We start from the raw sequence: 20,503 nt of genomic DNA, 5'->3' as shown, positions 1-20,503 counted from the left end.
ATTAACGTATTGGTACTTTTACTTAAGCCAAGGATCTGAATACTTCCACCGTTTCCTCCACAGTTTTTATTTTTGTTGAGTGTGAAATGAAAAAGGGTAAAACAACCTCTGCAGCAAACAGGCATTAAACATGAAACAAGCCTTTCTTCAGGGGTTGTCTCTACTTCTTTTCACTCCAAAATCAACAAAACGTGCAGTTTGCCCAGGAGTGCCAAGACTTTTGCATACATATCCGCCCAACTACATTGTTTATAAATATATGACCACCACTGCACAATTTATACTCAGCATACTGTGTAGCTATGGGTCTCTATTTTTTTCTATTTCTTTTTCTTTCTATCTATCCATACTCCCATTACTCCCACAGAAAAATATAACCACTAGGGGGTGTAGGTCGACACTTTCCCACGACAGCATACGTCCAGGGCCGTGTGTGGTTTGTAGGAGGAGGAGCACACGTTTGGCGCCACCTATCGCCTGTCAGACAGCGTTGAGGGCTCGGCCCCCTCAGCTCTTGTAGCTATGGAAACTCGTCGATGGCAACATCCACCAGTCTGTTCTGCCCCCCATCCTCATACCTCTCAGAGGTGCTGAGTGTGTGCAACTGTAACCGCTAAATGAGACGCTGCAAGATGGCGATTGCGCGACTCATGGCTTGTTTTGTTCTTTACACCAGCCTGGGTAAGTTAGTATTTTTTTTTTTTTTTTTACTCTTTACAGCGCTATTGCGAACGTAAGGAGGTGCGGCAGCCGTTAAGTTAGTTAATCAAAGCCGTTACGGAGCTGTCAGTGCTAACCTTTGACCAGATGTTAGCTTGATAGAAACAGGCTGATGAATTGTCGTGAAAGCTTCGTCGTTATGCATTGCTTTGTCGCATGGGGCAGTTTTAATGTCACGGATATATTTTTTACCGTTGACGCGGTAACGTTAACAGCGTTGCTGTTGTGCGAATCGGACCTGATAAATGGCGTATATGAGTTGTCAGAGCATCCTTCAGTCAACGGTTTAATTAACGTGTGCGGTTAAGATCCGCTCACGGCAGCAGGGGAAACCGTGCGGAGCGATAAATGTCGCTTTATTTCTTTAGTGTAGGGACCCCTAACGAAGCCTCGACATCATTATTCCGTTTACTTGCCACTGGCGAGTGATTCTGGGGAATTTTCCAGAATGAAAACAAAGCAAACGTTACTTTGGGCGAAAGGAAAAAGGGCAACCCCAACTCACGGTGAGGGAGACCTGTGGTGTTGGTCCTGTCAGGAAGGGTTCAAGAAATCACAGGCCTGCAACAGCGTCTCACATAACATGCGTCCACTGTATGTCCGTGCATGCAGCAGGACAGGCCCCATACACACACCATGTTGAATGTATGGGTATCACGTTCTGATTAGGCTTTCTGAGCGCTAACTAACGGGATCATCAGCGGTTATTAAATTTAATGCTTCACAGACCAGTTACAAGCCATTAATAACTACAACCTTTGGATTGCCTGCAGGGCAGAATTGACCTCCCGAGCAGACATTTGTTGTGGGGCCCCTGCTGACCCCCAGTATTCAAGTACATGGTGGTTTCATTATTTTCTTAGGCATCCAGAAACCACATAGAGCTCTATCCTGAAATAACTAGTCAGTTCATCACTTAGCTGGTAAATAAAATGGCAATTTTAATGATTTACTTATTACTTTAACCTTTTTTTTTAAATTAAAAGTGGCCAAAATTTTGCTAATTTATTTTTTTAAGTTGTTCTTCTCTACTATAAAGCATTAGTAAATGGTAAATGAACTAGTAATAGAGCTGTTCAGTATATAAACCATTTATAACTGCTGCCTAATCAGAAAGCGGTATCACTTTGTGTGAGGGTCCTTTGGTTCAGGGTGTGATTAAGGATTATTTTCATTATTGATGAATCTGCCAACTGTTATGTTGATTCATTGATTATTTGTTCTGTCCGTTAAATGTCAGAAAACAGCATAATAGTCTATGGATCGTCTGATAGAGTAAGGTGATATCTGCACATCTTGCTTTGTTTGATTCACAGTCTAAGACCCAAACACTTTCAGAGTACGATGATATAAAACACAATCCTCACATTTGAGAAGCTGAAAATTTTTGCTTGAAAAATTATTAATCATTTATCAGAATAGTTATGGGTTAATTTGCGCCGTGACTAGATGCCATCCTTTTAACCAGCCTGAGTCCTAGTCAAGTAGCGGATTTGATAGAGTGTGTATTGACCTTTGGTGATCACATGGTGATTGACGACCGTGGGTGGGGTGCTGTCAGTGCGGCAGGTCGAGGGCATCATCTGAAAATGCAGTCAGTCATGTTGAGGTTGCGTGGCGGAGATGACATGTCTCATCGTGCCTGCCCCTAAAACAGCTGGAGCTTTGGGTTGATCAATGCAGCTGATGCTGAGTGATATGTTGGATCCGCCCTGGTGTGCATTTGAGGTCACCCTGCTGCTGCTGAGTGAAAACTGGCAGTGGAGTGGTTGGTTCCAAATGGCAGATGGCATCAGTAAGTGCTGAACTTTTGACCTAGGTCTACCACAAGTGCGAATCAAATGACTAAGTGGCTGACAACAAAGCTTACTGTTAAGGTTGTGAAACAGGTCTGACCTGAGAGCTGATGTAGTGGCTAAACGTAGCTCACAAGTGTAGTAGCGTTCATGTTTGTAGATTAATGTTTAATATTCTAAAATTGTGCCCTGAGGTTTTAGACTGCCTTTAGGGTTGAATGATGAATATGAATCGGAATTAGCATCGTTTAATTCATGCTTCACATTAGTGCATAAAGAAGAATTATTTGATTTAAATTAAGTGTGAAATCTTTTTGCCTTCTTCCTCTGGTCCTGATTTTGGACTAAGATGGTGTAAATCCCTTAACATTCAGTTTCATTAAATTTACCCTCTATGTTATTCCACACTGGCAGAATCAACCTGAAGATATGCAGTTTACAGTCACATAGAACATGACAAAGAAGGCAAATAGTCACATCTGAGAAGCCAGAGAATCAATAGTATTTATGTTTTTAAAATGGCTAAAATGATCAGTTATCAGTGCTAATTAATTTTCTAATTGTTGACTAACTGTTGCTGTTTACACTGGGTAAAATATTCAAACCCTCAGCATGTCTTTGAAAGACTATACACCATTCCATCAAATGAAAATATGGTTGAGGTTTTGTGCACATTTCCCCAAAATACAGCCTGATATATCTTTATCGTGTCTTTATCAAGACTTTGTGCAGTCTGGTGCATCAGCGTCTCAGGCTTTATTCTCTCTGGGTTCCTGCAGTGTTGGGACTTTTTCTGCACCATCATTAGAAAACACAAAGTACAGTTCACGTGTCCCTTTCTTACATTTCCCTCAAGTATTTGTGACAACATGACTGTCTCCATCTAATCTACTGGAGTGATTAATTGTTATTACACAGTCACTCCAGTATGCTGTGAATCCCAGTGGTCCTTGGTCCTCCCTCCACTCCATGTTGCTAACTCTGCCTTCAGCATATTTGCAGCGACTGCACTGGAATGTCTGGGAAAAAGGCTTTTTATAGATTCACTAGATCAACAACTTTTTGTTGCAGGGACGGGGATGGGTGGTTGTTTTCACATTTAGCGCATAAGAGGATTGCAGAATGTGGCTATTTAAGAACGCGTTTCTCTCAGAACTGACTATAGACCTACTTTGTCTATGCATTACAATAACAGAGGGATTAAAAATGAGCCTCTGTTTGCTTCCAAGCAAGCGCTGAGATTATTTTCATAATTTAAAAATACTGTCTTCTCCTCAGCCTACATCAAGTCACTGGGGGACCAAGCATTGTTGTATGACTGCCTTTATTCTAAGCTCGAATTAGTAATTAGTTACACATTGTCTTGTTAATTGACTGTGGTTATTCTTTCCCACGGCCTACTTTTTGTTTTGTTTGGGTGGAGATGGGCAGAATAAAATAAATAAAATCATGTTAACACTGTGCCTGGTTGTGCAGTTGGTACACAATTTTTGGATTTTGGTTACCCTAGTTTCTTTCCAGCCTTCTGTATCTTGCAACCACAGTATCGGTTATTACGTATTACAAAAAATAAAGACAGACTTTTTTTTTCAGTTTATTTTTTGGACGTTTTTGGCCAGAGGGATGTGGGGGAGGGTGACATGCGAGGACCTTTAATCAGTGTTCCAGAGTGCTTTACAAAAACAAATGGACTCTAACCCATTACACACTGCCATGTTGTAATCCCTGAAATGATGAGTTTTTAATGTGTATTTGTTGTTTTTTTTTGTAATGTAATACTTTGCAATGTGATTGTATCAGATTTTATTAAATTGCTTATATTAGAAAGAGGTGTAGTTTTATATTTTGTTCCTGAAAATAAGTCATTTCGATTTAGCCCTCTGCTGCACGCTGTCTTAGCCGTAGAAGAAGCAGTTTGAAGCGTAGCTTTTCAGGCTGAGGACCGAGTACGTGCATATGTCGAGGGAGCGTTTGTTGGACGAGCTCCCCTTGTGTCTCTCAGGATGTCCAGTCACAGCTGGGGTAAAAATAGCTCTTGATGCACAGGGTGGGAAAGTCAGCAACAGAGACGGAAGCTGAGACCTGAGAGTCAGATCTCATCAGTGTCCGCAGCTGCGCTTATATGACCGGATGCTTTGGCAGGACCCATGTTTTCATCACTTTCAGGCTGAGCGTCAGCTATACGCTAGCTCCCTTTGGCCCCAAGTCTTACTGTACATCTCAGGGTCACTCGTGTGCTAACAGGGCCGCCTTAAATAAACGCCGCAGAGTTAGTCAGAATGCCTCGGGTAAACAGGAGGGGATGTCTTTCTGTATTGGAAGCCTGCTGAGATGACTATTATTGTCTACTTTCAGCCTTCATTTGAAACCCTTCATACTTCCCCCACGGGAAGCGGGAAAGCCTTCATTACTCAGCATGGGTGCTGTTAGTTGCATGTGTACCCAACAATTACAACATTTGGAAGCGACACAGACACAATAGGTTGAGTGTAGGGTACCAGTGGAAGGTGGAAACATGCTTATTTATCCTCAGCATTTCAAATCCTTGTACTGCATCGTTAAATTATGTATATATTTCAAATTGTAATTTTCACATTTTCATAATTCGTCGTTGCACCTCCTCCCTCCATACGCGCTCATTTTCCGCTTAAGTTGGCATTCTGCTGGCCCAATTTTTTTTTTTTTTACAAAACTTGTGAATTATGCCTCTTGCCATTAAAGTCTGACATTTACAAAATAACACTAATTGCTTTAAGGAGTTCACTGAAGCAAAGACCTTAAAATAAGTACATCTCATGTGTTGTTTGTGCCAGAAGGAAACCAAGACAATGACGTTGATTAAATATGTTTCAGATTTAAGCACATTCCCACTGTTAAGCTATTTTTGTGCTTCTGAACTTGTTTCGGGATTGCGATAAATTATTTACTCCGTGAACCTCAGTGTAAGTTAGTGTCACCATTTAGCAAAGAAGCTCATGTGTCTTGTAAAGTTTTAGGGCATGTGGCTGGTTTTAAACAACAGTTTGTTATAAAATAAATGGATAAATATCATACCCCTTTGCCAAACAGTTTTTTTTTTAATGAATAAATGCTTTAACAACACATCGGCCCAAATACTGAAATGATTTGTTAGAGAAGAGAAATGGGAGCACTTTGTTCTAATGGGTGACACATCATTGACCATTTCAGCCATTACTCTGAGGCATATCATCACCCAAACACTAGTGAGATCTGATCTTGTGACTTACTGATGCAGATGCTCATATTATAATTATTATAATATTTGTTTCTGACAAAAATCAAGCATGCAGAGGATACATGGTCCATCTTTTCTTTTTTTGGTAGCTTTTGTCACCAGAAGACGAAGAGAAGAAGTTGGTACTGCAATTGAAATTGAAAACTCTGCATATGTGAATCATATCAGGTTATGCTGAACTAAAATAGCAAGCATAATCAAAATGAAGTCATCATAAATAATTAGCGAATCCCTTGTTTATACATTTACTTTGTGTCATTCTTTGAAAACCTTTGCCAGGCTTGGCTGTACTGCAGCACTTAGTACAAAGACTGCAGTCTTCTCACATGTTTCAGGAGCAAATGCAAATAAAGTGAAATACAATACAGATTATTTGTATTTGCTTTTTTGTTGTTTGCATTTACTGTTAGTCTTGTCTCAGGAGCTTTTTACCCACAGTCTCAGTCTTCAGTAACTGAAACAAACTGACTTTGGCCCTCAAAAACTCTGTGGTTGCCCTGTTTGTATGCTTATTGTTATTGCCCCCTACACTGTCCTCAAACTGGAGGGACTATGTATAAAAAGCTTCCTACAGTGGCTCTTCAGTATGCACAGAAACTCCCTCAAACAAAAACGCTGAAAAGCTGAAAGTCAGCACTTTAACCTCAGTCAGGGTTTCACTCTGGATGCAGCGTGCTGGAGCAAAGCCAAAGCAATAAAAATGTGCCTCTGTCCAAATATTTACAGACAACACTGTATTAATATTTTATTGCAGCAATTTAACTTTTAAAACCTGCTCTCTCTTACGATGATTCATCACTGGCCAAATTATTTAGCGGTTAACCACTACAAAGGGACTGATCCAAATACTGAAGTCAGAATATTTCAGCTGGGAGTCAGTTTATACCAAAAAGGCTCTAATGCGCAGAGCACATGTTCATTAAATATGTACAACTTACACATTTTGGCCTTAGCTGTTAATCTTCTTAAACAGAAGTGGGAATTAAATAATAAGATATGTTTACCCTAAATCAAATCCCAAGCCTCTCACACTCTCTTAGTTTCTATATTTATCTCTCTAATCCACTGTTTATTAGGCAACATGCCCAGTAGATAATGTATTCTAATGAAAAAGCTGGTGTGTGCCATCAGGGTCATTCACCGTTCAGTGTCTTTCTTCCTCTTTTTTTTTTTTCTCCCCACAGGCCACATTCCATCATCAGTAGGGGTAACCCTCCGAACCACGGACAAGATTGTGTGGGCAAATGAGTTTGAGCGTAAGTTTCTGAAAAATCACTCTAACATATTTAGTCAAAGTAGCTTTTCCTTTCTTGATTTGGGTTCCCTTTCTCCCGCTCTCATGCATCCTCTTTCCTTCACAGCCATCGAACTGACCTGCTTAATAGAGTCCATCTCAACAAACAACCCAAGGATTGAATGGAAAAAGATTAAAAACGGTGTCCCCAGTTACGTGTACTTTCAAAACAAGATAGCAGGTAAACCGCTTGGAAACTCTTTTTGAAAACCTCATCAGCCAGTAGGCCACAGCATTTCAAAGCAATGTCTTAGGATTCAAAGCTTAGCTGAATGAATGGTACCTTTAAAAAACTTGGCACTTAATCCTGTTTTTGAACTGTGAAGTCATGCTCTGTGTTTGAATGAGCAATTGTAAAGTGTTCTTTTTTTCCTATTTCTCTCTGTAAAGGGGACTTGGAGCACAGAGCTCAGCTCAGAGAGCCAGCCAACATTCTGATCTTCAACACCACTCGGTCAGACACTGCAGAGTACCGCTGCGAGGTGGCCGCCATCGATGATCAAAGGGACTTTGATGAGATACTTATTAGTCTTGCAGTGAGAGGTATGGTGGGCGGGTTCTTTGTGGGGATACCACACCACTGATGACTGTCAACAGCACATCTAGATCTACATTCTTGTGGGTTAACGGAAGAGAAAGAAATGCTCTATTTCTCACTAGTAGATCTTTCAGTTTGAGAGAAATGGAAAAAAGAAACTTCACAGGACTCCCTTATACTCCTTCACTTATTAACTCATATATAATTTTTTTGTTGATGTTATTTCTGTTTTATAAATTTGTCTTTGTTCCTTAACAAAGATAAATTGTTAAAATAAACGTGTCACTAGTTGTCTTGCCTTGTAAATGTGGTAAGGCCTGTTTCTGATGGATGTGCGTCTGTGTGTGTGTGTGCAGTGAAACCTGTTGTACCTCGGTGCAGCGTGCCAGAAGCAGTCACAGTGGGAACATCAACAGAGCTGCGGTGTCTGGAGAACGAAGGCTTCCCTGCTTCTCAGTACCGCTGGTTCCACAACAACGAGGAGCTTCCTCAGGACCCCAAAAACAGCCCGAAGTTTGTCAACTCTTCTTACAGCATCAACCCGGACACTGGAGGCCTGGTGAGAAAGACAGGGACATAGCCTGTTATTGGTGCATTTATTACTTGTTTATTTTAGTTTTCATTGTACAAACCTTTGCTAAAGCGTGGAAAAAAGAATATCGTTATTACTATATTATCAGAAACAAACTTCTTTTCCCTTTGTGCTCTTTGTGAATGGGACTCTCTTTAGTATTAAGAATATTCAATGGCAGCTTATCTAATGTAAATATGAATAGCTTAATCCAAATAAATCATCGTATGACTAATAGCAGGATTAATTCATGCGTGTAAAGATAGCCAGTGAGGAAGCTAAACCAAGCATTTGGCATATAGTATGAGAGGAGGATAATGTTGCATCCAAATCGAAGATTATGGGATGTGTTCACTTCACATTTCAAGTCCATATCATAAAATGTTACAGAACAATTAAAGACAATCAGTGACACATGAATTTATCCACAGGCAGACACCTTTAAGCATTTTGTTGATAATGCAGCTGCATGTCAATGCACTGAAAATTTTCTAAAAATGTCTCCTCAGAAATTTCGAAGGGTGAGGAAGCAGGACGCAGGGGAGTACTACTGCCAGGCAAAGAATGATGCGGGACATGCACAGTGTCCCCCACAAATGATGGAAGTCTGTGAGTGACACGTGTACATGTGCACAGAAAAGTTTTGAGGCAATTTCTGAAACTTTCTGAGAAAAGATATGCCTTGTTGGTGGACTATACTTGAACCCAAAGCAATCTCAAAGAAGCCAGGTGAAATTTACATAAAGATGTTGTGACACATTTCTTGTTCCTAAACCTGACTTTGAAATACAAAAAAATCACAAAACAACTTAGGCAGCCATCCTCAAAGTTTCAGGTTAGTTATTGCAATATAGTGCAATTGTTGTTCTGGTTGTGTCCAGCTGTCAACAGTATATCTGTCAACAAAAAACTGTTGTTGTAAACTGTACACAGAAAGGAATGCGTTTCTGATTGTTGCCTGGTCTTTGATTAATCATATTCTATGTGAAATGTCAAAATCAGTGGCTATTTTCCATCCATGAAGACATCTACATCAAGAAGACATCACAGCCCATAGATTTATCTAAAGTTCTCTTAATGAATGTGATCAGCTGCCAAAAGATATTTATTTCATAATGATAATGAAAGTTTTCAAGCTGTCAGCAGCAAATGTTTGATATCTTCACTTGATAACTGGCTGAAACTCATTGATTATCAAATTCATCGATTATCAAATTCATCAAGTGATGATTTCAGAACCATGCCAAATAAATATAAATAAAGTATACATTATATATCCCTCAGACCACTTCAATCTGCTAAGCTACCATCTGTGTTCTGTTGCAGATGATGTCGACATCCTTGGGATTTTCTTTAAATCCTTTGGTGCTGTGATTATAGTCTTCTGTTTGGCTGTATCCATTTGTCATTCCCTTAAACGTGGATGCTTCCCCAAAAAAGGTCACAATGAGAATAAGTGAGTATAAATTAATTACATCTCTTAAGGAGAGAGAAAATTACTCTATGTTATTCTGTCTTAATTTTTTCTTTTTAATTTTAATATGTATCTCTTTATTTTTTGCAGTCACAGTTGGCCAGCACAGACTGATGGCGTTGACTATGGTGAGGCAGATGAGGTAAGCAAAATCTGTGATACATACACAGCAGTTATTGCATGTATTATATGTAATTGCTAATTTTCTAATTCTTATTTTTCACAGGGCCATTTTCGCCACAAGTCCTCATTCATCATTTGACAGCTGAGACAGAGGATAAGACAAAAACAAAAACTGTTGAGGTTAATTTGCAACAGTGATGCTCCAGATTGTAATGTTTGAGGTGTAACATGGCACATTATTCTCTGATGCACATCAAAATAAATTATAATCAACCAACTTGCCAAAGTAATTTTAATATCATTTTATGGCACCCTTTCATGTTTTTTATAACATAACAGTGTTTTTTATTCTCTTCTGTTAGTATTAATTTCCATTGGAAGCACTGGGGGTTTACACCTTATTTTGGTTTTTTTTGTTGCTGTTTTTTCCCAGCATATTTTAAAGACATAACAAAACCATTTCAAAGCTGTGAAATTTGATATTTGGCCCACAGTGTCACCATGCTGGAAGCTACATTCCTTATTCCTTGTTTTTTGGACAAATCCTCTTTTGTAACTCTTAAACTTTTTACAGTGTACACTGAAATTGTTTTACAAAACTCCTTTACGTTGTCTTTGTTCACAAGATAAACATGTTCTAAGTTTGTTTGATGTGGGGCAGAGTAGAAACTTGTTTTTGTATATACTGTAGTTGTACAGGCAATAAGTAGCAGACTGCAGACGGCTGATTAGCTCAGATTGATATGGCACAATTTATTAGCCTTTATGTACAAGTACAGATTAGTATTATTTGAATACCATATATCCCACTATGCTGCAAAATCAATATGTACTATAAAGGTGATGAAGTATGATTTTTAGAGTGCTGTTTCTGTGTATAAGTGACCTTCTGTACTTAACTAATTATTTTGTGAGTATTGGACATATTGTCCAGTTTTGACTCAGTATTTAATGTACATAAATATATAAATTTTTTGAACTTTTAATTTTCATACATTGCACTCCATACCTTATTGTAAATAGGGCAATAAAACTGTTTGTTGGAAATAAATTTACAGTATTTACTGTTCAGTGTGTTTCTGCAGTGTTGAGCCTGTCAGTGATAACAGTATATCAGTTCAAACATTAGTGTCAATGATTTGTGTAACAACTCAGGAACTGTTGTAAAATGTCCACTGTTCATTTGATATTGATGCTGTATGTTCATGTTATTTTTGTTACTATTAAATACAATTGAACAGTAAATGTCTTGGAGACTCAAATGTTTCACGTGTTTAGTTGTGGAAAGTTATTTGGATTTTATCTGTGTAATTTGATTTTGAGAAAGGATTAAAAAACAATTGTGTTGAGAAAAGTGACAGGTGACAGAATATTGTAAAAAGCATTTACAATATGTGAGGACTGTACGCAGTGTAGGCAAACGTAGGCAGAAACTGGAACTGCTGATGTGCTACCGCAAAAACAAGGTGATTTGTAAACTTAGAGTTTTAACTATGTGAATTGTTACACATTTATGTGAACATTCATTGCAGCATTGAGCATTTTGTTGGAATGTGTCTTAGTAAGCTGATGGATGATAAGAATACACAAATACACATAGGGCTGTCTAATAGTGAGTATATCTGCATGAGTACAATTTTGAGGCACTCTGTTTCATGCTACTTTATACTTCTACTCCACTACATTTGAGAGAAAACTGTTATGTGGCTGTACTCCACTACATCTTTTGACGACCATAGGTAATTGGCATGTTTACATAAAAACCCTGTGATGAGATATCATACATTATATATTAAACTCCCCATCAGCATATAAAGAAATCTAAATCAGCTGCACTTCAGCCAGTTACAATAAATAAATCTCTGAAAGCAGGACTTCAGACAGACTTTTTGTGGTACTGCTACTTCCACTTAAAGTCCTCAGTACTTACACTATCCATGTCTCAAAACTCTACTTAAGTACAGTAGCCTAGTAACTCTACTTTCCATTACAGGTGCTACTTAATTAAAAACAAATTCACATAGAAAGCATAAAGCAATAAACAACACTGAAGATTTTCATTTGACTGTGAAAAAAAAAAAAACAAACCTCCCTTCCGGCGTGGCGCGCCAGTCTTTTCAATTTTATTTTGAAAATCTCCACCCGGAAGTAGTCGTGCCGATACAGGTGGCGTACATCCTGATCGTTTGACAACATTCGCCGTTTTTTTTCTTACAGAAAACAAACATGTAATATCTATCTACACTGCGGGGGGTTTGTGTCCGTTAAAGCGTGATTCGATGCCGTTGCAGACTGTTTATTGGTGACACCGAGGTCAGCAGAAGAAAAAAGAAAGGGCTAATTTGCTGATGGACGTATTATTGTGCGTTTTCCTTGTGCCACCGTTTTGCTATTTAGCTTCATCGGTGGAAATGAGTATGTACATGTAGCTAACGCGGAGTTTTCCGTGAAATATCTTTTTCGGGTGCAATTGTGCGTTGCGTGTGCTCCGACAGGGAACTGCAGGCCTTTAATTGTGTGTTTGTCTCCTACTTTGAAACATTAGCAGTTAGTTTGGGTCGATTTAGTTTGCTAACAAGGCAAAGAGATAAGAGTTACCGCCGCACAGACGTTACGTTACAATGAGTTTCTTTAGTTTTGGACAGAGTGCAGAAATTGATGTGGTCCTGAATGATGCTGAAACGAGGAAGAAGGCTGAACACAAGACTGAGGATGGAAAGAAAGACAAATACTTTCTGTTCTATGATGGCGAAACTGTCAGTGGAAAGGTGAACGTCACGCTGAAGAACCCCGGGAAGAGGCTGGAGCACCAAGGGATCAAAATTGAATTTGTGGGCCAAATAGGTACGAAGAAAAACTAATATAATTCATGTTAACATGTTTACCACACAATCCAGCTTCTTTGTTTTTTTTTTAATTTAGCAGGATCCAGTGGTGGAAAAAAATACGTTTTACTTAAACTAATAATAATAACAACTAATAATTGTCAGTTGGCTATTTTTGTAAACGATTCATCCTTTGGATAATTTTTTTCAAGAAAACTTGTCAAAATTCTCTGTCATTCTCTATCAGCTTCTCAAATGTGATTTTTTTTTTTCTAATAGAAAGCAACTTTATTTTGGCACCTTTAACACACAATTTAAAATTTAGAACCAGAAGTAAACGACAACACAAAGTAGAAACTATGCAAACATATAAAGTAGCTACATTAAAAGAGAATAAATTAAAATTTAAAAAACATAAATTAAAAAAAAAGTTAATATATAAGAGGAACTGGAAGATGTAATGACATAATTTGTATTAGTCAATCAATTGATTAGTTGAGCACCAGAAAAATAATTGCAACTATTGTTAACTGATATTAGTTAATTATTTCATAAGAAGATATGTTAAAATTCTCTGGTGTCAGCTTCTCAAATCTGAATATTTTCTGGTTCCTGTAGTCTTCTATGATATTTAAGTCACAATAAATGCATCTGGCTTCATATTATAAAATCAGTAAATTTTTTTGTTATTGTCTTATTACAAGGGTAAAAATCTCTACATATGCAATAATCTTACAATGGATTTATTTTGCTTTTGTTGGTAACATGCTTCTTTTCTAGAGCTGTATTACGACAGAGGAAACCATCATGAGTTTGTTTCCCTGGTGAAAGATCTTGCAAGACCTGGTGAAATAACTCAGTCACAGACGTTTGACTTTGAGTTCACTCATGTTGAGAAACCTTATGAGTCCTACACAGGCCAGAATGTCAAGCTAAGGTAAGTTTGATCATTCACTCTACTTTACAGTAAAATGTGTGACTGGAGGTGTCACTCTTTAACTTGCCTGTCATCTGGTAACACTCAAAGTGAGCAGTTAAAAAGAGTTGTTGCATTTACATTTACCCTGTAGTGCACTGTCTGTTTCATGGGTTAGATGTGTTAACAGTGGGAGCAGTACTGCTTACAGTCTGTTTGCTCCATTTGCAGATATTTTCTTCGTGCCACAGTGATCAGAAGACTAAATGACATCAGTAAAGAGATGGACATTGTGGTCCATACACTGAGTACTTACCCCGAGCTTAACTCCTCCATTAAAATGGAAGTTGGAATTGAAGATTGTCTCCACATCGAGTTTGAGTATAACAAATCCAAGTAAGATTTAAAGAGCTGCAACTGACCATTATTTTCCATTGTCAATTAATCTGTGGACTTTTTTTTTTTTCCAGTTTATCCAATTGGGCGTCGGAGTTAATTTATGCTTTTGTTTTTATTTATAATTTTTTTTGACAGGTACCATCTGAAAGATGTTATTGTGGGAAAAATCTATTTCCTGCTGGTAAGGATTAAGATTAAGCACATGGAGATTGACATAATCAAGCGTGAGACAACGGGCACTGGCCCGAGTGTATACCATGAAAATGACACAATTGCCAAGTACGAGATCATGGACGGCGCTCCGGTCAGGGGTAAATGACTCGATTGTAATTTTTAAAGTTTTTTCAAACATAAAACGTCTTCTTATCCAGTTAAGATAGATAGTATTCGACCTGATGCAATGCATTTCATATCGCAGGAGAATCCATTCCCATTCGGTTATTTCTGGCTGGTTATGATCTGACTCCCACCATGCGAGACATCAACAAGAAGTTCTCTGTGCGCTACTACTTGAACCTGGTGCTGATTGATGAGGAGGAGAGACGCTACTTCAAACAGCAGGTTAGATAATGATGAAAGACAGTACTCAAAGCAGAAAGGGCAACAGGCCACTCTCCTGCTCAGTGAGTGGGGTTTTCATCTGTTAAAATAATCTGAATATTCCCTACATCTGTAACCTGAGTTTAAAAACATCCATGTAAATGTAGTAACCGGTTTGACTAACATTATTTATAAAACAATTATTTGATTATCAAAATAGTTTTTTTCTTTCGATTGAATTCACCATTTGATGCAGCTGCTTTAGGACTTCTTCCAATTAAAGAGCAGCTGAACATTTATTTTCTTCTCATGTTCCTTACCTTATTTAATTTTTATCTTTAAATGTACCTATTTCATAGTTTAAAAAAAAAAAAAATTGGATATGATTCTTTTGAAAGTGTGATTACTGGCATGCAAACTGAGAGCACTAACACAGTGTTTAGTTTTCCTGGATAAGGAGTCAATACACAGATGACAGTAATATCATCCGTACAAATAAAGCACAAAGTCTAAAGACCTACCTACACTTCCTTTTCTCCATCTATAGGAAATCACACTGTGGAGGAAAGGTGACGTGGTGAGGAAGAGCATGTCTCACCAGGCCGCCATCGCCTCTCAGAGGTTTGAGGGCTCGGCTGCGTCAGAGAGCGCATTGGAACAAGCTGCAAAGGAAGAGAGTGGGTAGAGCCGCTGGCCTCCAGTCTCCTCACACAAGACTCATCTGCGTTGTAGTGGAGGAGGTAACTGTCAACTGTACATCTGGCCAAGCAGCTGTTTTATTTGCTGGTAAAGGGAGGAAGAAGGGAGACCGACATACTATAATACAGTTTGTGAACAACGAAACAGTTTGCATGAGGCATTCTAAGTGGCTTCAGGCTGCTGGTCTTGACCTTCCTCATTAATATATATTTTTTTTCTTTATGGGAATCAAAGTAATCACCTGTCGCGTTATCCACGGTGTAAAATCTTTCATGTGAAACTCTTGGATTTTTAGCCTTTTGTTTGTTACATTCTCACGCTTTTTGGGGATAAATTGATTTCTAATCACTTAATTAATGCAACTGAATTATCATGAAAATGTATCTCCAACATTCCACGTTTAATGAATGCATTCCTAACATTGTTAGAAGGTCAAGAAATCTCAGATAACTTTGCACTGCTAAATCTTGCTGAACACGTTTTTCTTTTTTTGTGTTTGTATGTGTTTGCACAAAAAAAAATGGTGGAAGTGGAAACTGGAATCCTTTTCCTTTTTGGCCTTTTTAAGTATTATCCCACCCATTTTTTTTTTCTAAATTCTGTAAATAAGACCAGCTAAATCCTGTTATCCTGTACCCTGTTCCAGCTTGTGTACATCGATTATATAGTACACAGTGCCACAAAATGACCTTACATGTTCATATGCTTTACCTCAGCATTCCAGTGGTATTAGGACAGAGTGTCAAAGTGTTTGTATTAAGGTCTGATAGTAAGAAGTCTTCTGTATCCTCTTTATTAGAGACTTGAAAGTTGTGCCTCTGTGTATCAAGCAAATGAAATCCTCCTGCCTCTAACATAATTTTAGTCTTTTAACCAGAGAAAAGTTACAGTAGAACTATCTATCTTTTGCAAAATGCTAATCACTTATTCCTTGTCCCCAAAAGTTCAATAAATTGATGCCAAATGGAAAAAACTGACTTGACACTGAGTTTGTATTGGTTGCGTTACATAAATGAGACAATGCATTTACACGATTAACCTGAACGGACAAAATAATGACAGCATCATGTGAAAAAGAAGTTGCATGTCAGAATGGCTGCATCTTAATAACACTGCTACATACAGTACATGAGAGTCGTACATACAGCCCGGCAGAAGTGGTTGGTCCCTGAATTACTCATGAGCCAATTACAGAACTACAAACTTACCCTAAAACAACAAACAGACAAACTTTATCTGCAGGTTTTTTTGATAATAAATTATTTCAGTAGTTTTTTAAGCAACAACGGGGAAAATTCACTGTGATTTCAAGTTGGATATCTTTTGGTTGTGGATTGTTTGAAGATGAAAGCTTGGTCTATAGGAATTTGTGACATTCTCATAGACCAAACAACTAATCAAGTAAATAATAATCAGATTAAGCTTGCTGCACTCTTACTGCAGATGGTGGAATGTTACAAGGAATACAGAAACAAAAATGAGTAAGAGCCTTAATCCACATTATATATTGCTGCTGTTTTGTATTCAACCTCTGTGATGTCAAGATTTTATGGTTACACCAAAAACACTCATGGGAGTTGTAATTTAAAAAAAAAAACGCATTTAATAATATTTATGAACATGAAACACTAAAAACACAACAGTATTTTATACTGATTACACTTTGCATACATACAGTGGCTGATGTTACAGTAGGTTTCAGTTTCATGATTTCACATCCTCACAGTGGCTGTTTGTTCTCCAAACTCAGGACAAAGTCAAACTCCTCTGCAGAGAAAACAAAATTCATTTTCAAAACTAGTTCATGAGTATGTATTAAAATAAAACAATAAACCAGGACTGCACAGTTTACTTCTTTACGTACCAGCGGTGAGGGGCTGCACAGAGAGCCTGGCCCTTGTAAGAAGCGCCATGTCCTTCAGAGGCCCTCCTTCAGCGCGATGCTGCAGGTGGTACTTTTTAAGCTCAGACAGAGGAAGAAAACGCTTCATCATTCTTTGATACTGAACATCTACCTGCGGGAGAAGAAGACAAGTTCAACCTTCATGCTTTGCTATCATCAGTAATTGTAACTGATGAACATATTCATGTGTTTGCATTAGCTGTTAATCCTTAATCATTTTACCATGCTCCACTTTGGGTTGTCTGGTTTGCTGCTTGGATCATAATGAACATCCTTCTTGTCAAACTGAGTGTGATCCACGTAAGCTTCCTTCACAATCTGGAAAAGGAAATACAGTTGAATGTCATGCCTGTTTGTATCTGTGTTTAAATCACTAAAATATTCCCAGCAGGGCAGAGGGAGAGTGACTTACTTTCAGGACTCCTGCTATTCCTGGTTCCTTGCAGTTGCTGTGGTAAAAGAAAGCCGTCTGCCCTTCTTTCATCTGTCTCATAAAATTGCGCGCCTGCAGGTGATGGATATGTTTGTGGGACATTTCCACAGAGAAATGGAAAAAAAAAATCTGTATTCATTCTCTTCTTGAGAAAAGAATACACCCAAGGCTGGTAAGAGTAAGATGACAAAATGCCTTTTTCCGAGTGGTTTTGTGCATGTTTTCATTACAGGAGTCAGTTTTTGTTGCTCTACCTGATAATTGCGGACCCCATCCCAGCAGCTGGTCTGATTAGGCAGAGCCTTCAGATCCTCAATCCCAAACTGCCAAATGAACCAGAAGCATCAGACGAGTGCAGCCCACTCACATTTTACAACAAAAAACAACAGGCTGTGCTGATGAGACTGTCACCTTCACATCGATGCCGTTCTCAAAGCGGCTCTCAGGCTCAGACTTCATCAGCCAGTGACTGTACTCTGGAGGACCAGGTCTCTCCTTCTTTTCTCCAGCCTGAACAGAAGCTGCAGCTTTCCTCTTACCACCAACTCTTTCTTTTGCAGGAGACACTGTTTCACCAACATCGCCTCTGTCTGCGGTGTTGAGGCAACAATCGTCACTAATTAGAAAATAAGACACTAAGTTTTACTCTGTGATTTCATTTGCTTACCTGAGTTTGCTGTTCTTTTACCCACTCTGGCCTTTTTCGCTGGTGGCATCTCTCAAAATCTGTAAAGAGAGATGTTACAGTATTACAGACATGACACATCATCCATAATAGGTTTGGGTGATATGGTGAAATACATCTCAGATTTTCTACCATCAATTTATAAACATTATTTGTACCACAGTAGCTCTCCCTTTAACATCTCTATGAACAGAATGACACAACAGTTATTATGAGGGTGTCCGCCTCATGAACCCTGTAGACTCGCCTGCTCTCTCACACTCACAAACAAATCCGTTCTCAAGCCATGTTATTTTACTTGGTAAAACAGGTCAAGGGCCATAATTAAGTGAGAGGGGTTGCTAAGTATTGGTGAGATTAGTGGGATTATATAGTGATGGTGGCTGGACAACTGAGCTGGCCTGGCTCTCAGATGAAGCTACCTAACAAGCCAGATGGGCCAGCCGTAGCTTAACCTGAGCAAATGCAATGCAGACATAAGGCCAGGTCATGCTGCCAAGTATCTGCTCTTTGCTTGGAATTAGGACAAGACTCAAAAACGACACTGTGTCTTACTGATGGTGCAGCCTCAGGAGCAGTTAGCGGTTCAGTGTCTTGCTCAAGGACACTTCGATACGCTCTCAGGGGGAGCTAAGGATCAAACCAGGAAGCTTCCAATTCTGACTGCTCTACAGCCTGAGCCTCGCTGCCCCCTAGTAACAAATTTTTTGTGTCTTAATTGTGATAGGACAACAAGTAAGAAAACATGCTAAACGAAACTCGAGTATTATCTTTACTCTGACACCATGGAAACACATGACCTCTGAAAGATTTCGGAATTATAAACAGTTTAACATTGAAAAAATGAGCTTAACAACACAGCTGGAAATGCACATAATCTTTACATGACACTGGGGTGTACTAGGCCAGAGAGTGGGAACTTCCTCATATACCTGGTAACTACTAGTAGAACTAGTGGAGCTATCTAAGCAGGGGTAACACCGCTGGTCGACTGAGTGAGCCACGGCTTTAAAATGAAACTGCTGATCAAACCACAGCAGCTTAGTCTGGGCAGGTGAAGTGTGGATATAAAAGCAGCAGTAAGTTTGTTAAGTAGTGCAGATCAGGGCTGGTGCACAGTGTCACCACAGACTGTATAAAAGCGCTGCGCCATCTTGGATTTTAGTGGGAGTGTGCTTTCCATATTTGGCGAAGAGGCGGTTACTCTATGGGTCAGCCGGCCGAAAACCCGGCCACTTAGCTCGGAGCAACCGAGCTAGCATAAGGCTAACCAGCTAGGCTAACCAGCTAAGCAGCTACATCCACCACACGACAGCGAGTCAACGAGTCCGACCCGGCTAGCTCGAAACACAAACAACAGCAGCCGCTTACTGACGGAGCTGCTCTGTCCATGTAATGTCGGACTTTTTAAACAGAAAATGAGCCTAGTATTCCCACAATAAACGGACTCTGAGAGCACGGAACACACCAAAACAGCGTTCCTAACATTAGCTGCTCCGGTCATCTATCTGTATCAGCAGCGACCATTGGCAGTTAAGTCATAAGCCAGCGACAATATGCTAATACATGCTAATACATGCTAATTAGTTCAAACATCCAGGTAAAATAGGGAGAAATTTACTTAACGAAAAAACAACACAGACTCCTTCGACGGTCGGTTAGTACAGTCTACACTACAACAAGCCATATTGTCACAAAAACCTATCCGAACATTAGCAAACAAACCTACAACTCTCCCTTGAGTGTCACCTGTAATGGGGCCAAGCAGCCTTAAAATGGCACCACCTGATACCCACAGCGGGGCCCATTGGCAGGTCAAACATCATTTAACGTGAATGCTGGGCTTCCATATGCTTAATAACAACACAGGAAACAGAAACATATATTCCATTTGAACTCCAATCTCCTTGTTTCTTCCCTCCCTTGGTTTGCACGAACCTGCATTCAGCTCTTGAAAGCAGCATCAGACACGGCAGAGATTAGCTAGAGCTTTAACAGCTGTACACAAACCTGAGCGACACATAACGTAAACTGAACGTTCATTGCGCAGTTTGCTCGTTAAACACTTTGCACAGTAGCTGTAGATAACCTCTACAAACGCTGATAAATCCTACCTTCAGCTCAGCAGGGCTTCTGGTAGGTGGTCAGCCGCCAAAACGCGCGGAAAAACTCATAACACGTGACCCGGACAAACTTCAAGGTGCATTTGATTTATCCACCAGCTCCTCCCAGCGATGACGCTGTTCTCGGTTTGACGGGCGGTGAATGAAGGTTGGTTTAATATCGTCTAAGGTTAGGGGCTCGGTTAAGGGGCTCAGTTAAAGGAAACAG

The 20,503-nt window shown here is 39.3% G+C and overlaps 3 protein-coding genes across 4 annotated transcripts; 2 read left to right on the top strand and 1 right to left on the bottom strand.

The window, feature by feature from the left end:
- The first annotated feature begins 556 nt into the window (after nt 1–556).
- jam3a (junctional adhesion molecule 3a) lies at nt 557–10,951 on the top strand. The gene is made up of 9 exons (XM_041046312.1): nt 557–681; nt 6,957–7,028; nt 7,134–7,247; nt 7,457–7,609; nt 7,961–8,163; nt 8,685–8,784; nt 9,502–9,631; nt 9,740–9,791; nt 9,876–10,951. The coding sequence occupies exons 1-9, from the start codon at nt 618–620 to the stop codon at nt 9,909–9,911; spliced, it is 924 nt and encodes a 307-aa protein (XP_040902246.1). The 5' UTR covers nt 557–617; the 3' UTR covers nt 9,912–10,951.
- A 982-nt stretch (nt 10,952–11,933) lies between these two features.
- Nucleotides 11,934–16,119, top strand: vps26b (VPS26, retromer complex component B). Its single transcript, XM_041046311.1, has 6 exons — nt 11,934–12,616; nt 13,378–13,534; nt 13,745–13,909; nt 14,048–14,223; nt 14,331–14,473; nt 15,000–16,119. The coding sequence occupies exons 1-6, from the start codon at nt 12,394–12,396 to the stop codon at nt 15,135–15,137; spliced, it is 1,002 nt and encodes a 333-aa protein (XP_040902245.1). The 5' UTR covers nt 11,934–12,393; the 3' UTR covers nt 15,138–16,119.
- Nucleotides 16,120–16,125: 6 nt separating this feature from the next.
- On the bottom strand, nt 16,126–20,398 carry thyn1 (thymocyte nuclear protein 1). 2 transcript variants are annotated; one of them, XM_041046313.1, is made up of 8 exons: nt 20,287–20,398; nt 18,155–18,213; nt 17,899–18,077; nt 17,742–17,810; nt 17,467–17,559; nt 17,277–17,372; nt 17,016–17,166; nt 16,126–16,918 (listed from the first exon to the last, which is right to left on the bottom strand). In XM_041046313.1, the coding sequence occupies exons 2-8, from the start codon at nt 18,201–18,203 to the stop codon at nt 16,872–16,874; spliced, it is 684 nt and encodes a 227-aa protein (XP_040902247.1). In that variant the 5' UTR covers nt 18,204–18,213; nt 20,287–20,398; the 3' UTR covers nt 16,126–16,871. The 2 variants fall into 2 exon arrangements, with proteins under 2 accessions (XP_040902247.1, XP_040902248.1); XM_041046314.1 differs by lacking the exon at nt 20,287–20,398 and adding an exon at nt 20,111–20,130.
- Nucleotides 20,399–20,503: the final 105 nt, after the last annotated feature.

The sequence above is a fragment of the Toxotes jaculatrix genome, chromosome 9, assembly GCF_017976425.1.
Source record: "Toxotes jaculatrix isolate fToxJac2 chromosome 9, fToxJac2.pri, whole genome shotgun sequence".
NCBI lineage: Eukaryota > Metazoa > Chordata > Actinopteri > Toxotidae > Toxotes > Toxotes jaculatrix.
Note: the sequence above shows the minus strand (reverse complement) of the source record. Positions and strands in the feature narration are given on the sequence as shown.